At 47.9% G+C, this 17599-nt stretch overlaps 1 protein-coding gene across 2 annotated transcripts in view; it reads left to right on the top strand.

Annotated features, from left to right (window-relative positions):
- Nucleotides 1–4705: 4705 nt before the first annotated feature.
- The window catches only part of pde3a (phosphodiesterase 3A, cGMP-inhibited), a 384185-nt gene continuing 371291 nt past the window's right edge, over nt 4706–17599 (top strand). For both annotated transcript variants that reach the window (XM_078419978.1, XM_078419979.1), the window contains exon 1: nt 4706–5310. In XM_078419978.1, the coding sequence (XP_078276104.1) occupies nt 4801–5310 (510 nt within the window). In that variant the 5' untranslated portion in view covers nt 4706–4800. The remainder of the gene's footprint in view (nt 5311–17599) is intronic.

The raw sequence follows: 17599 nt of genomic DNA on the forward strand, positions 1-17599 counted from the left end.
CCCAGAACTGAACACAATATTCTAAATGCGGTCTCACCAACATCTTATACAACTGCAACATGATCTCCCAACTTCTACACTCAATACTCTGACTGATGAAGGCCAAAATGCCAAAAGCCTTTTTGACCACCTTATCTACCTGCAACTTGACCTTCAAGGAACTATGCACCTGTACTCCTAGGTCCCTCTGCTCTACAACACTACCCAGAGGCCTACCATTTACTGTGTAGGTCCTGCCCTTGTTAGACGTCCCAAAATGTAACACCTCTTAATTCTCTGTATTAAATTCCATCAACCATTCCTCCGCCCACCTGGCCAATCGATACAGATCCTGCTGCAATCTTTCATAACCATCTTCACTATCTGCAAAACCACTAACTTTTGTAACATCAGCAAACTTGCTAATCTTGCCCTGTATGTTCTCATCCAAATCATTGATGTAGATGACAAACAGTAACGGGCCCAACACCGAACCCTGAGGCACACCACTAGTCACAGGCCTCCAGTCCAAGAAGCAACCTTCCACCATCACCCTCTGCTTCCTTCCATGGAGCCAATTTGCTATCGATTCAGCTCTCTCTCCTTGGATCCCGTGCGATCTAATTTCTATGGCATATGTCTAGACGTTGGTGAGAGTTGTTGGAAACATGCCGAACATCCTAAGCCTTCTAAGGAAGTAGAGTTGTCGGTGTGCTTTCTTGGCCATTGCTTCAATATGGACGGTGCAGGAACACTTTCCATCAACTTTGCTCTCAATTTCCACTCTGCTCTCCATTTCACATGGACCATCCCTGACCCTTCGCTGTCTCAGCTCCTCACACAGACCAGAGCATAAATTGCAGAGTGTTGTGGATGTAGTCCAATCCTTCATACAGACCAGACCCCACCATTGACTCCATCTACACTTCATGCTGCCCCAGGAAAGCAACGACTTTTCAATCCAAGACTTTTCAATTCTGGTTAATCCCTCTTCTCTCCGCTCCCATCAGGCAGAAGGTACAGAGGCTTGAAAACGCGCACCACCAGACAGGAACAACTTCTTCCCCTTTGTTATCAGGCTTCTAAATGGTCCTTCCATAAGCTAGGGTACTGTCTTGATCTTCCAATCTACCCCATTGGACTTTTTCTCTGGAGCTTTTACGCTACAATGCTGAGAACTATATTTCTGCATAATGGTATTTTTCTCTTTGCTTTACTAATAGTACGTGTTTAGCCTGATGACATTCATATATAGTATTATCTGATTTGATTGCCTAACATACAAACAAAAGCTTTGTATTGAATGTAGTGAGGGGGAGAAAGCAGCAAAAGGGAGATGGGGGGAGGACAAATCCTGGCAAGTGATGGGTGGATACAGATGAGGTGGGGGGGGGGGGGTAATTGGATGGCTGGATAAAGAGACAAAGGCTAGAGGAGTCAAAATGGTGTGAGGTAAGGAGAGGAGTGTTATGCAAATGGATATGGTGGAAGAGGTCAGAGTGGAGGGGGAAGGGGTGAGATAAAAGGGAAATGGGTGAACTCGTGGATGGGAGATGAATGTAAAGGATGAACATGGAGAGGAAAGGTGCAGGGTGGCCGGGATGTGGGAGATGGTGAGATGATGTTTGTGCGGAGTTTGCATGTTCTCCCTGTGACCACGTGGGTTTCCTCCAGGAGCTCTGGTTTCCTCCCACATCGCAAAGATTGGCCCTCACATCCCAAGATTGGCCCTCTGTAATTTGCACCTGGCGTGTCGGGAGTGGATGAGAACGCAAGATAACATAGAACGTGTGAGTGGGTGATCGATGCTCACTGTGGATTCAGTGGGCTGATGGCCCTGTTTCCATTGCTGTATCTCTAAACTAACCATGGCACAGGGGCACTGTTGGTGGAGTCACTGCCACACAGCCAGGGCCGTCTTAATGCATGGGCCTGATGAGCACTTGCCCGGGGCCCCACGAGCATAGGGGCCCCATGCTGATCTGTGTATGTTAAGTGACTTGCAATAAATAAATACTACTTTAAAAATGTAGGTTCAATAAGTGCTTTTTTCGCAACATTTTCCATCCCTAAGTGCTTCTCACAGCGATCTGTAAGCGCTTTTCGCAACAATGTAGCACCCTAAGTCCATCGCTAAGTGCTTTTCGGTAAGTGCTTTTCGCCGGCACGACTGGGGGGGCTGGTAGGGAAAGGGGGGTGGGGGAGAGTAACGGTAGGGGCCCCAGTACACTGCTTTGCCCGGGAGCCCATAATGCTGTAAAAACGGCCCTGCACACAGCACCAGAGACTGAGGTTCAACACTGTGGCATGGTACGCATGGCGTACGCACGTTCTCCCTGCGAATTCACGAGTTTCTTTTGGTTCCAATAGTTTGCTTTCACGTCTAAAGTCCTGCTCATTGGGAGGTTATTTGTCCTCTGTAAATTGCGAGTATTTCCAATCGTTTCTGCCAAACACAAAGTGCTGGAGGAACTCAGCGGGTCAGGTAGCATCCTTGTGGAGGGACAGACAAAGCTTTGTGGTCATGGCCCTTCTTTGGACCCTAAATGAAACGTCGCCTGTCCGTTCCCTCCACAGATGCGGTGTAGGACCCCACGTCTTTGCTGTTATTAAATGCAGAGAAGATGCCTCCAGGATTTGAGGGCAAGCGCTGCAGGGAGAGGTTGGGCAAAGTCCTTGGAGTGCAGGAGGCTGAGGGGTGATCTGACAGAGGTGTACAAATTCATGAGGGGAATAGATAGGGTGAATGCACAGTCTTTTACCCAGAGTATGGTCGGTGAATTAAGAACCAGACACATAGGTTTAAGGTGAGGGTTGAGGGGAGGGCTGGGTGAGGGAGAAGGGGGAGTTAGAGAGAGGAGGGAAGAGGGAAGTGAGGGGGGGGGGAGAGAGAGAGAGATGGGGGGGAGAGAGAGATGGGGGGGGAGAGACGGGGGGGGGGAGAGAGATTGGGGGGGGGGGGCAGATGGGTTGGTGCTCTCCTATCGATTCCCCTCATGAATTTATACACCTCTGGGAATGGGGGAAGGGGGGGGGACAGGGAGAGAGATGGGGTGGTGGGAGAAGAGATGGGGGGGGGCAGGGAGAGAGATGGGGTGGTGGGAGAAGAGATGGGGGGTTTAAGGGGGGCAGGGGTTATGGGGTTAGGGCAGGATGGAAGATGGGGGGTGATGGAGTTGAGAGAGGAGGGCATCTTGAAATATTGCCCCAGCACATTGCCCTGTGTCTTTGACGCTGAGAGACCAGCCGCCCCTCGTCGAGATGAACGCCGGCGCGTTTGAAGTTGGAGCCAGGGAGCCTCTCGGTGGTGCCTTGTTCAACATCGCTGATCTTACCGGTGTGGGGGGAGAGAGGGAGAGGGAGAGAGAGAAGGGGGGAAGGAGAGAGAGAGAGAGAGAGGAGGCGGTGGTTCAACAGGGGATGGCGAGGGGATGGGGAGCTTCCCTTGTGTGCACTGTCTGGGGCAAGGAGTGAAGGGGGAGAGGGGTGAAGGGGGAGAGAGGCTTGTAGCTGTAACGCTGCGTTCGGCCTAGATCGGGCGGAGGTAACCCGGCTTGACAGTCAGTCAGTCAGTCAGTCTCTCGGTGTCAGGTTATTGGGCAGGTTTAACGCCAGGAATGAACCTGCCTTGAGGTGGCTAAAAGAGGGGAGGGAGGGGTGGAGAGTGGTGGCCGGGGAGGGGTGGGGGGGGAAACGAGTTGGCCAGCAAGTTGCATCAAAAAGGTAGCCCACCCTAGAAACTTGCCCCATTTCCCCCCACATTCTGTGTTGCAGAGAGAGTGAGAGAGAGTGAGAGAGTGAGAGAGAGTGAGAGTGCCGTTTGCTGGACGGAAGGAACGGGGGAGAGAATGTGTGAGAGAAAGAGTAGAAAGTGAGGGACAGAGAGAGTAGTTTGACCGTGTTTTGACGGGGAGAGAGAGAGTGAGGAGGGGGAGAGAGAGAGAGTGAGGGGAGAGAAAGAGAGTGAAGAGGGGGAGAGAGAGAGAGTGAAGAGGAGAGAGAGAGTGAAGAGGTGAGAGAGAGAGAGAGAGAGAGAGAGAGAGAGAGAGAGAGAGAGAGAGTGGAGCGGGCGAGCTGTGAGTGAGAGAGAGAGCGCTGTTTGACCAAGTGTTTGACAGGCGAGAGAGGGAAGGAAGAAACTGGGAAGAAAGAGAGAGGTGTGTGAGAGAGAATGTGTGTGTGAGAGAGAAAGAGAGAGGGCTATTTGACCAAGTGTTTAACGGGGGGAAGGGGGGAACAGAGGGAGGGGGGGGGGGAGAGGGAAGAGGGGGAGAAGGGGGGAGGGAGGGAGAGGAGGGGGGGAGGTAGAGAAGGAGGGGGGAGGGAGAGAAGGAGGGAGAGAGGGAGGGAGAGAAGGAGGGAGGGAGGGAGAGAGGGAGGGAGGGAGGGAGAGAAGGAGGGAGGGGGGAGGGAGAGAGGGAGAGAGAGAGAGAGAAACTTTCTACAAGGCACCGAGAGGAGAGGATGGCATGGCGGCTGCAGCCCGCTTCGCCCCGGAGTAAAGGGAGCCCGGAGCGGGAGCGGGAGTGGGGCGGAGGGGGATCACGGAACGGATACGTGCGGGGCTGTGCCATTGCCCTGAGCCGGGACGGGGACGGGGACGGGGACGGGGAGCGGGGCTGCCCGCTGTGGGACGGGGCAGTGAGGGGCGGCCGCCTGTCTTCACTGGCCGCGGGGGTCGCCTGTGTGTCGGTGCTGGTCGCCTGTGTGTCGGTGCTGGCCGCCTGTGTGTCGGGCTCACTGAGCTGGGTGGGCGGCTGCTGGAGACTGCCTCCCGGGCTCCTGACCCTCCTGCACTCCGCCCTGCCCCTCTTCAGCCTGATGAGCGCTTTCTTCTGGCTGGCCCTGTACCTGAGGGGTTGCGGCAGAGGCGAGCTGGCCCCCAAGCTGCTGGCCGCCTGCTCCTTGGCCGAGACCCTCCTGCAAGCTCTCCTGGTGGGCGAGGAGCAGCTCCTGTCGTTCGGGGCCACCGCCGTGCTGCTGAGTTGCCTGGCCGCCGCCACTCTCATGGTGTTGAGAGTGAGCCAGGGAGTCTGCACCATCCTCTTCACCAGCCTGCTGAGGACCGTGTCCCTGCTGTCCCTGGAGCGGGTCCGGGCAAGTTGGAGACCTTTCCTGGCTTACCTGATGGGCATTTTGGGCGTGATATTGGCCAGGTACGCCGTGCGCATCTTACCCCAGGGAACGCCAGCGTCCGGCGAGGACAAAGTCCCAGTCATCAAGAGGCGAAGGAGGTCCAGCTCGGTTATCACCGCCGAGATGCCGAACCACCAACTGGGCTCCAAACCTCACCGCAGGACATCACTGCCCTGTATCCAGCAGCGAGACCAGGTAAGGACTCGCCCCGTCTGAAGCTCCGAGAAGCACTGCTCGCTCACTCTGTAGAAGGCTGTGTGTCCTAGTTCCATCTGGTCTCCCCTCAAGAGTATAAGAAAATAACTGCAGATGCTGGTACAAATCGATTTATTCACAAAATGCTGGAGTAACTCAGCAGGTCAGGCAGCATCTCGGGAGAGAAGGAATGGGTGACGTTTCGGGTCGAGACCCTTCTTCAGTCTGAAGAAGGGTCTCGACCCGAAACGTCACCCATTCCTTCTCTCCCGAGATGCTGCCTGACCTGCTGAGTTACTCCAGCATTTTGTGAATAAATCCCTCAAGAGTATAGATTGACAATGTGTGCTCTAATCTGGTCTGACTGTCACCTTTGCAAATTGAGTGTTCCCTAGCAAGATTTCTCCAAAGCATGAAAACAATTCCAGAACGCATTTGTGTGTAAGGTTGTCTTTAAAAAAAAATATATATATATATAGTGTATGTAACACTAATACACTTCCCTGCTCGAAATACTGTCGGTAGAATCCGTGTGTGCGTTCACCGTGAGAGTCACAAAAACCTAAAAGGAAAATTGTAGAAATGTGTTGTAGTTTAGTCTGAAATACCAAGGAAAGAATTATTAGCCAAATCTACAGCTGTGAAATATCCACCTCCTCCCCCCGCCAAAAAAAAAAAAGTTGTGGCACACCTGACAAGGAAAACAAATATTTTTGTAGGCAGTAAAGGAAATTCTTCATAAAACGCAATTTTAAGTAATGATCGGTATGTAAATCCAATGACCATTTCGCATGGTCTTGTAAACATCTAAAGGAACGCGGTTTAAAAAAAAAAAAATAAGCTTCATATTTTGTGCTCTTTGACATGTGGAACTATGTTTGTTGCAATCGATAAATAATTAGCAGAATACAGGGTTTAAAAAAAAAAAGTAGAGCCGAGCAAGGGAATAGGGGAAAGATTGCGGATATTGGCTACACTTTCTATCAAAAGATCGATGTACATTAAAAAAAAAAAGTGTAAAGAACTTGCAATCAAAGGTAATTACCGTTTGTGGTGTGAAGGGATTATCTCTATTAAGGCACTTTGAAAAAGCAGCCTAACTAATCTCACCAACAATAATCAGCCGTGAGGTTTTTTTTTTGCTGTAGAAGTGTTTTGAGTGAATGTGTAATAATTCTTCTTTTCACTTGGAGGTGACCAATATTTAGAAATCCATGAAAAAGTTCACCGAGTCTTCATGGGTCATTGGCAGGATGCATGAATAGACATATTAGAAAATTTAAGCATATGTTGTTCTTGGCCCCTTTGCTGTTGAAATCTTTCGACAATGAACAGCCATAAACCTTGAATTCAATTCTTGTCAGCTGTGAGCATATCGATCAAGTTTAACAAGTAGTAAATATTTTAAAATGTTATCCAAGTGTTGTTATTTTTGTACGCCGTTCTCTTTTGGGAAATAATTTTTTTGTATTAGAAACTATGTAGGAAGGAACTTCAGATGCCGGTTTAAACCGAAATGCTGGAGTAACTCAGCGGGACAGGCAGCATCTCTGGAGAAAAGGAATAGGTGACGTTTTGGATCGGGTCTGAAGGAGGGTCTCGACCCGAAACGCCACCGATTCCTTTTCCCCAGAGATGCTGTCTGACCCGCTGAGGTTTTTGTGTCTATCTAGGTATTAAAAAATGTTAATTTCACTCAAGTAAAGCCCTATGGTCTGATATGCATGACCCTGTATATTAAACATTCAGCTAAGACCATAAGATGTAAGAGCAGAATTAGGCCATTCAGCCCATCGACACTCCTCCTACTCTGCCTTTTAATCATGGCTGATCTATTTTTCCCTCTCAACCCTATTCTCCTGCCTTCTTCCGTACTCTTTGACATCCTTACTAATCAAGAATCTTGATTAAAATACCCAATGACGGCCTCCGCAGCCATCCGTAGCAATGAATTCCACAGTTTCGACATCCTTTGGCTGAAGAAATTCTTCCTCATCTCCATTCTCAAGGTGTGTCCTTTTATTGTGAGTCTGTGCCCTCTGGTCCCCAGTCTCTCCCATTACTGGAAACATCCTCTATCTACATTCACTCTATCTACACCTTTCATTATCCGGTAGGTTTCAATGAGATCTCCCCTCAATCCTTCTAAACTCCAGTGAGTAGTTTAGGGTGGCACGGTGGCGCAACGGTAGAGTTGCTGCCTTACAACGCCAGAGACCCGGGTTCAATCCTGACTAAGGGTGCTGTCTGTACGGAGTTCGTAGGTTCTCCCTGTTACCGCTTGTGTTTTCCCCGGCTACTCCGATCTCCTCCCACGTCCCAAAGACGTGCAGGTTTGTAGGTTAATTGGCTTTGATAAAGATGGTAATTGTCCCTAGTGTGTAGGATAGTACTCGTGTATGGGGAGATCGCTGGCTGGTGTCGACTTGTTGGGCCGAAGGGCCTGTGTCTGCACTGTATCTATAAACTAAACTGAACTACAGGCCTAGAGATTTCATAAATGCCTTCAGCTTATAAGAGGGTAATCAAAAAAATATTTCTTAAGTATAACAAAGCAGCATAGAAATGGAGACTGGTTTGATTAAGTTGATTCCAACGTCTCTCTCTTTATAATAAGCATGGTATTATCTGCTGGTGGAAGTTTTCTCATTGTTAGTAGGTTTAGTGCTGACCTTTATTGTACTGCCATTAACACACTGGGACAAGAGCATGTTTAGTTTAATTTAGTTTAGAAATACAGCGCGGAAACAGGCCCTGCGGCCCAACGAGTCTGCACCGACCAGCGATCCCTGCACGCTAACACTATCCTACACACACCAGGGGCAATTTTACATTTGCACCAAGCCAATTAACTGACAAACCTGTACGTCTTTGGAGTGTGGGAGGAAACCGAAGATCTCGGAGAAAACCACGCGGTCACGGGGAGAACGTACAAAACTCCGTACGGACAAGCACCCGTAGTCGGGATCGAACGCGGGTCTCTGGCACCGTCGGTCAGCAACTTTACGGCTGCACCCAAGGGTTACACTTGAGGGTTCTCATCAAGAGTTAAATTCAAGCGACTCATTTATAACTATGAGAACTAAAGCAAAACAATTGGGTTGTGGACGGTTGTTTGTCAGCCACGGTGAGAGTGGTGCTGCCAACTCACTATCAGATACTTGCCAATATTTCATTCTGCATCCGTGTATTTTTCTAAAAGAAGCAAATTTAGGGTGGGTACGATGAGCATATTATAGGGTTCTGTCCTATCGAACGCAGCAATAAAAGAAGACTTTGATGCAGGAACTGAAAACATATATAACGTCTCATGACCGGGATTGTCATTTTGCCAATTTTGAGGTTCGTAGAATAGCAAGCACGAGGATAAAAGGGGGATACAAGGCAGGAAAGCAATAAAACGATTTGTTAGCTATTTAACCCCATTGTCTGGATTGCTATCTTCCATGTTCTTGTGTTGTATCTAAGATAACTTTGTTTTGTTTTAAAACTTGCATTGGTTTTGGTTTGCATTTGAGGTCAAACACATTGAGAACGCCAAGACTATCATGCGTTCATAGTGAGATCTGCAGAGTATTGGGTCAAAATCATTGGAGTGATCTTCGAACATAGACAATATAACAGCACAGCACGGGAACAGACCCTTCAGCCCACATTATCTGTTCTGAACATGATGCCATGAAAGCCTGCATATAATCCATATCCCTCCATTCCCTGCATAGCCATCGGCCTATCTAAATGCTTTGTAAATGTCATGGTCTGCCTACCTCCACCACCATCCCCGTCAGCACATTCCAGGCACTCTCCGCCCTCTTTGTAAACAAAAACTCGCCACAAACATCTCCTTTCAATTTTGCCCCTCTCACCTTAAAGCCGTGCCCTGTAGAATTTGACGTCCACTAGGATTTGACCTCGAGTGTGTTTGGTGGACCAAATCCGTGCGGTCTCATTAGGTGGCAACCGTGTCAATATATTCATCAGATATCTCCTTTCTCTGCCTTTCCTTTTGGAGGCAGCATTCGTATTTAATACTTGGAACCAACTTTCACAATGAGCCACAGTTAGAAGTATGGGCAAGAAGGCACGACTTAGAAACGTTTACTGCAATGTTATGTCGATCCGTGGAGGGAGTTCCCAATCCCTCTGCTACATGAAACTCCCAGGTCTTTCAGCTGACGGATTACACTCAGTCTTTTTCCTAGCAACACTTCCGAACTTGGAATCATTTGTCACTGTCAAATCAATGCGTAAAACAATTCTATATAAAGCAAAAATCCTAGTTAGTACCCCTGGACTAATATCAGACGGTTTCAAACTACAAAGCCCTATTAGCCATACTAGGGCTGGGTGAGTTTAGAAAAAGATCTAGAGAGGGTAGAAGGCCGGCTGGTGGGGCGGGGGGGGGGGGTGGGTCTAGCAGGAGGGGGAACGCTGGAGACGGGAGAAGGGGTCGTCACTGGGAGAGTCCCGACTATCAGGGATCAGTTTAAGGTGAGGTGGAGGGGGGGGGGGAGGGAAGATTTTATAAGAATCTGAGGGGTAACTTTTTCACACAAAGGGTGGTGGGTGTATGGAACGAACTGCCGGAGGAGGTAGTTGAGGCAGGGGCTATTGCAAAGTTTCAGAAGCAAACAGACAGGTACATGGACAGGACAGGTTTAGAGAGATATGGGCCAAACGCAGGCAAGTGGGACTAGTGTAGATGGGACATGTTGGTCGGTGTGGGCACGTTGGGCCAAAGGGCCTGTTTCCACGCTGTATGACTCTATGACCCAAACCGTGTTCTCCATAGATGCCGCTTTACCCGCTGTGTCAATCCAGCACTGTGTGCCTTTTTTTTGTTGTACACTGGACATGTCTGCAGACAGCACATGGATGGCACTAATGGGTTTTTGCTGCATTTTGCCAAAGGAGGGAGTGCCAGTGAGGAGAATGAGAGAATCTTTGCTCGCGTGAGTAAAAAGTGTTGAATCTTTCACATGCAACTGTGCAGTGAAATAGCGGTACTGGTGGGGTTCATCTGAAGCGTGGTACATCTGACCAGGAAACCCTCCTTCGCTGTTACACAGCGATGTAGGTTTCAGTTATGTGTAGGAAGGAGCTCCAGATGCTGGTTTACACCGAAGATAGACACAAAATGCTGGGACAACTCAGCAGGACAGGCAGCTATCCCTGGATTGAAGGGATGGGTGGCGTTTCAGGTCGAGACCCTTCTTCAGACTGAGAGTCAGGGGAAGGGGAGACGCAGAGACAAGCAAGGATCGGGTGTGAAAATGAGACATCAAAAGAGATGCAGTTCAAGGAAAATGTAGAATAGATCAATTTTAGCTAGGAGAAAGTGATGACAAAGCAAACAGAGATAAAATGTAATCGGGGACAGTCATACTTGTCAGAGAACTGGGCAGGGGGAGGGGATGGAGAGAGAGGGAAAGCAAGGGTTACTTGAAGTTAGAGAAGTCAATATGCATACCGCTGGGGTGTAAGCTGCCCAAGCGAAATATGAGTAATGAGTTATGTTCTTGACTCCAAGCTAGGTGTTGATCCCCAAAAATGTAACTCACTTGAAACTGCTGTCAACAAACTGGATTGTTAATGTGGTAATTTATACAGTCCATAGGGTAACTTTAATAGCAGTAATCAATTGCACTTTGCCAGGAGACCAATATTATGGTGTGAATTGGAAGTTACATTTTTCTGAATCCAAAGTTCAGATTCTGGTTTGTTCACCGTTTTATGTTACGTGCCTTTCATGGTACTTTATTGCCACGTGTACCTGGATACAGTGAAATTCTTTGTTCTGGTACAATTCAGTAAAATTGTACTGTACATAAGCACGAACATACACACTACAGGAGTGCAATGATTGTCGTGTAAGAATAAAATGCTTCACTGAGGCAGTACACAGAGTCGCCACTTTTCTGGCACCATTTTGTACCCAACAAGTTTCAAATTCTTAAAAAATATCGAGTCTCATCCTGGTTTTAAAGTTCTGGCTTTACCTTGCACTAAACGTTATTCCCTTATCATGTATCTGTGCAAAGTAAAAGGCCCGATTGTAATCATGTATTGTCTTTCTGCTGACTGGATAGCAGGCTTGTCACTGTACCTCGGTGCACGTGACAATAAACTAAACTGAAACTGGAGCCGTTATCCTCGCGTCGGCGCTGCGCTTAGTTTAATCAGAGGGCCCAGAAATATGTGCTGACTTGCTTAAATGTACAAATGTCTGATGAAGGGTCTCGGCCCGAAACGTCACCTATTCCTTTTCTCCAGTGATGCTGCCTGACCCGCTGAGTTACTCCAGCATTTTGCGTCTATCTTCTCTTGCTAAAATGTACCTTTAACCTGTTTTTCCCTGATTTTAGTGGCCTTGTGCATTTTCTGATGGTACCCTTTGCTTAGTTTAGCTTAGAGATACGGTGTGGTAACAGGTCCTTTGACCCACAAAGTCTGTGCCGACCAGTGATCGCCCGTTCACACTGGTTCCATCCTACGTACTGTGGACAATTTACAGAAGCCAGTTAACCTGCAAGCCTGTACATCTTTGGAGTGTGGGAGGAAACCGTAGCACCCAGACAATACCCACATGGTCACAGGGAGAACGTTCAAACTCCGTACAGACAGCACCTGTAGTCAGGATGGAACGCGGGTCTCTGGTGCTTTAAGGCAGCAACTCTACCGCTGCGCCACCGTGCCAACCCGCATACACCTTCTTGAACCATTCTGAACGGAGTGTTGGCCGGAGAACCATTGGCTTAGAGGTCCGGTTGGAAACCATTGTACAGTGCATAAGGCCGCCATGGCGGGAAGGCAAATCGGTGATGGTTGGGGAGTAGAGCAGGAATTTCCCCCACTCTTCCCCCCCCCCCCCCTCCTCCTCCCTGCGATCAAGAGTGAAGAGTGTTCAATTGTCGTATGTACTGACAATGGAAAAACAAAATTCTTATTTGCAGCAAAAATACAGGCCTGTAAATGCAATACATGCAGGTAACTTATAATAAGCAAACTTGCAATAAATTAACAACCACAACACTAGTGCAAAGAACCCAAAGTCAGTACTGCATCCAAAGACAGTTCAAGAGGTTCATATGTGAAAGAACTGCAGATGCTGGTTAAACCGAAGATAGACACAAAAAGCTGAGGTATCTCGGTGAGACAGGCAGCATCTCGGGTTAGAAGGTATGGGTGACGATTCGGTACGAGATTGCAGGTCTGAAGAAGGGCCTCCACCAGAAACGCCACCCATTCCTTCTCTCCAGAGCTGCTGGCTGTCCTGCTGAGTTACTCCAGCATTTTGTGTCTATCTTCCATTGAAGTTTATAGTTGAGGTTAGTGTTGTGCGTTGGTATAGAGCCTGATGGTTGCTGAACCTGGAGGCCGTAGTTTTCAGACTCCTGCACCTTCTCCGCGATGGCAGGAGTGAAACGAGAGCGTGGCCAGGGTGATGTGGGTCCGTGATGATGCTGGCTGCTTTTGTGAGGCAGCTTGTCCTGCAGACCCTTCGATGGTGGGGAGGCCAGTCTTGTTCACAAGTGCCACAGCCATTGTGAGGCACAGGGTCACAACTCAGGTGGAGATCAGAGCATTGATCCCAGAGGTGAAAACCACTCAGATACGCACAAACAATCTCCATTACAAATATGACAGTATCCTACGCAAATAACCAGCCAAACCACAGCGCTCAGAAAGGAGCACTGCGTTTAGTTTAATCAGAGGGCCCAGAAGTATGTGCTGACTTGCTTAAATGTGCAAATGTCTGATGAAGGGTCTCGACCCGAAACGTCACCTATTCCTTTTCTCCAGTGATGCTGCCTGACCTGCTGAGTTACTGCAGCATTTTGTGTCTATCTTCTCTTGCTAAAATGTACCTTTAACCTTTTTTTTCCCTGATTTTAGTGTCCTTGTGCATTTTCTGATAGTACCCTTAGCTTAGTTTACTTGGATACAGTGACATTCTTTGTTCTGGTACAATTCAGTAAAACTGTACTGTACGTAAGCCCGATCATACAGAGTACAGGAGCGCAATGATTGTCGTGTAAGAATAAAATGCTTCACTGAGGCAGTACACAGAGTCACCACATTTCTGGTGCCATTTTGTACCCAACAAGTTTCAAATTCTTAAAAATATCGAGTCTCATCTTGATCTTAAAGGTCAGGTGGAGATCAGAGCATTGATCCCGGAGGTGAAAATCACTCGGATACGCACAAACAATCTCCATTACAAGCATGACAGTGTCCTACGTAAATAACCAGCCAAACCTCAGTGCCCAGAAAGGAGCACTTTAGTCGCAGTTGAAGAATAGACTCTCTGTTTCACAGCTAGTAGGTCGCTCGGTTATTTGTACCACTGTGATGAGCATTACACACATTGCGTATGTGACACTCGGAAAAGTAGACAAGGGAGAATGGTGCCCAGAATGTTCAGGTCTATTTTCATGATGAAGGTACAGAAGCTTGAAAGTGCACACCGTCAGGCTCGGGAACAGCTTATTCCCTCCGTTATCAGGCTTCTGAATGGTCCTTCCATAAGCTAGGGTACTGTCCGATTCACCTCTACTCCATTGCGGGCATTGGACTTTGTCTCTGGAACTGATGCACTACAATGCTGAGAACTGTATTCTGCCCTCTGAATCTTATAGTCATAGAATGATGCAGGGTGGAAACAGGCCCTTCGGCCCAACTTGCCCACACCAGCCAACATGTCCCAGCTACACTAGTCCCACCTGCCTGCATTTGGTCCATATCCCTCCAAACCTGTCCAATCCATGTGCCTGTCCAACTGTTTCTTAAATGTTGGTATAGTCCCTGCCTCAACTACCTCCTCTGGCAGCTTGTTCCATACACCCACCACCCTTTGTGTGAACAGCTTGTTCCATATACCAACCATGTTAACTTGGCATCAGGTTGGGCATGGACTGTGGGCTGAAGGGCCTGTTCCTGTGTGGTACAGTTCTATGCCCTGTAAAATGTACCTGGACCGTGACTGAATAGCCACCTGTTAACAGACGAAGAATTAGACGGAAGATTAGCCAGTATTTTCATTGCTAGGTGTTTGGCTGCAAGGTTTGAAGAAGTTTTGTTGACATGCGAACGGAAACACGAACACAATATCCACCTTTTATCAGTCTGCAAACATAGAGTAACACAGCGTTTAGCCATTTAGTTTCTTTGCCTTGAAGGTACCAAAGTCATTGAATAAAATAAATATGAGCTGGATGTGTGGGGAGGAGCTGCAGATGCTGGTTTATACTGAAGATGGACACAAAGTGCTGGAGTAACTCAGTGGGTCAGGCAGCACCTTTGGAGAAAAAGGATGGGTGACGTTTCGGGTTGGAATCTTTCTTCAGACTTTCTGAGTCTGAAGAAGGGGTCCGACCCGATAAGTCATCCATCCCTTTTCTCCAGAGACGCTACCTGACCCGCTGAGTTACCCCAGCACTTTGTGTCTCTCTCTAAATATCAGCTGGTATTTGACTCGACCTTGGATGAAAATCTGACCAGTGTGTTAGCCCAAATAACATAAACTGCAGGCATATCTTGTCAGCGCACAGTGATACGGATTCTGAACATCCACCATATCTACCCCTGAGTGATGGTGTGGTTTCATTGTTAAGTGGGTTGTTTCTTTGTTTCTCACTGGAGATGGTCTGTGCTATTGTAAGTAGACACTACTGCCCCTAGTTGTGGGGCCATGGATGTAGCAAAGAAGTTTCCTGTTGTTCCGGTTCACTCTCCCATGTCTTGCACATTGCCTCGGTCTACACACTGAGTTCTGCAGGACCTCAGCCGGCCAGGCAGCATCTGTGGAGGGAATGGAGAGGCTGCGTTTTGGTTCGTAGCCCCAATGGTTCTCCATTTCTTTGATTTGTGCTGATTTGATTTATTCAATGACTCCATGATTTGAGCCTATCTTGTGTCTCCATTTCTTTGATATGAGCCAATTTGATTTTTTTAGTTTAGTTTAGAATTACAGCTCACCGAGTCCACGCCGACCATCGATCACCTGTTCACACCAGTTCTATGTTGCCTCATTCACTCCCAACACACTAAGGAGCAATTTACAGAGGCTCAATTAACCTACAAACCCGCACGTCTTTGGGATGGGGGAGGAAACCGGAGCACCCAGCGGAAACCCACCAGGTCTCAGGGAGAACGTGCAAACTCCACACAGACAGTCAGGATCGAAGCCAGCTCTCTGGTGCTGTGAGGCAGTAGCTCTACCAGCTGTGCCACTGTGCTGCCCTATTCATTGAATCACTGGCAATACCTACGGCCAAAAGACCCATGAGGTGGTCCCCACATGGTCAGGATTGTGTGAAGTCTGGTCAAGTAACTTGTGAGCAAAAGGGTCATGGTGTTACCTTTGGGTGTGAACACAGTTTACAGATGGAGGGATTTTCCCTAGAATGTACAGGCTCAGTCAGTGTAAACATTACATTTGTAAAAAATACAGTGAGCCTATAGTCATGAGAATCCAGTATAGTTTTGGAAGACGGTGCATGATTTTTTTGTGAGTTCTGGCAAGCTCAAAACCATCGATCAAAAAGTAATTGATCATAAAAGTTATGCAAAAATCGTTGGTAATTTGTCTTTTGCAAAGTGTTCTTCGCAGTGCCTAAACGAAACGTATCTGTTTCACTTTAGGTTCATTATTGTCACGTGTACCGAGGTACAGTGAGAATCTTTGTTTTGCATGCTATCCAAACATATTAGATATACCATACCTATTGAGCCGCGTGTGGGTATATCTTGTATTTAAGAATCTAACATGACAAGAACATTTAGAAACGAGGAACTGCAGATGCACATTTACAAAAAGAAAGACAAAGTGCTGGAGTAACTCCGCGGGTCGGGAGCATCTCTATATAACATGGATAGGTGATGTTTCAGGTCGGGATTCTTTTTCAGACTCGAACCGAAACGTCACCTATTCCTTCTCTTCGGAGACGCTGAGTTGCTCCAGCTTTTCCGTGCCTGTCTTAGAATGAATAAGTATTGCATGCTTCTTATTTGGGGACACTTCGAAAGGCAGACCACTGGAAGAATAGCAATGAAAGGTTTACAGACTAGCCACATTCACAGCACGTCTCCGGCATGGTGCATTACTCACCCAGTCCCTGAAATAACCCTCCGCATGGAAGCTGCTGAAAGATAGAAACCACGTCAGCACTCAGCTCTCTGGAGAGGATTACTTCAGAAGCTGGGGTTCGAGAGTTCTCGAAAGTCGGTGCAAATACTTGGGTTTAGGTTTTTGTTGTTATCACGTGTACCGAGGGGCAGTGTTTAGCCTGTTGCCCCATCAATGCCTTCATTGCTTACGGCTTGGAATACAAGAGTCTGGACGTCATGAAGCAGCTCCACGGGGCTTTAGATCGGCTGCATTTGGAATATTGTGTGCAGTTTTGGTCGCCCCATTGCAGGAAGGATGTGGAGGCTTTGGAGAGACTGAAGAGGAAGTTTCATAAGTGATAGGAGAAGAATATCAAGTCTAATCTGCCATTCGATCATGGCTGATCTATCTCTCCCTCCTAACCCCATTCTCCTGCCTTCTCCCCATAACCCCTGACACCTGTACTAATCAAGAATCTATCTATCTCTGCCTAAAAAATATCCATTGACGGCCTCCACAGCCTTCTGTGGCAATGAATTCCACAGATTCACCGCCCTGGAGAAGTTTACCGGAATGTTGACTGGATTCAGCTACAGGGAGAGGCTGGATAGACTTGGATTGTTTTTAATAGAGTCACACAGCATGGAAACAGGCCCCTGCGGTCCAACATGCCCCATCTGCACTACTCTCACCTGCCTGCGTTTGGCCCAAATCCCTCTAAATATATCCTATCCATCTAGCTGTCCAAATGTTTTTTAAACATTGTGATAGTACCTGCATCAACTACCTCTTCCAGTAGCTCATTCCATATTCCACCCTTTGTGTAAAAATAAAATTTCCCCTCCGGTCCCTATTAAATCTTCCCTCCTCCCCTTTCCTCCTCTCCCTCCTCCCCCCCCCCCTCCCCCCCCCCCCCCCCCCCATCTTAAACCTCTGGTTCTTGAATCCCCTACTCTAGGTAAAAGACTGTGCAAAGAATCAGATCGGTCCTGTGTTTTAAATGAAAAATCAAACCCTCCCTCTGTTTGCTGCTGTGTTATTTTCTTTCCCTCCTTTTGCACATCACCAGTTTCTTGTGCCTGAGTGAGTCACTCAGTGTAATTTGTGGACCTTCTAGTGCTGAGGGCTTGGATTTGATTCCAGATACTTCTGATTTGATTTGGTCCCCGACAGTAATGA

Source organism: Rhinoraja longicauda, chromosome 23 (genome assembly GCF_053455715.1).
Source record: "Rhinoraja longicauda isolate Sanriku21f chromosome 23, sRhiLon1.1, whole genome shotgun sequence".
Lineage (NCBI taxonomy): Eukaryota > Metazoa > Chordata > Chondrichthyes > Rajiformes > Arhynchobatidae > Rhinoraja > Rhinoraja longicauda.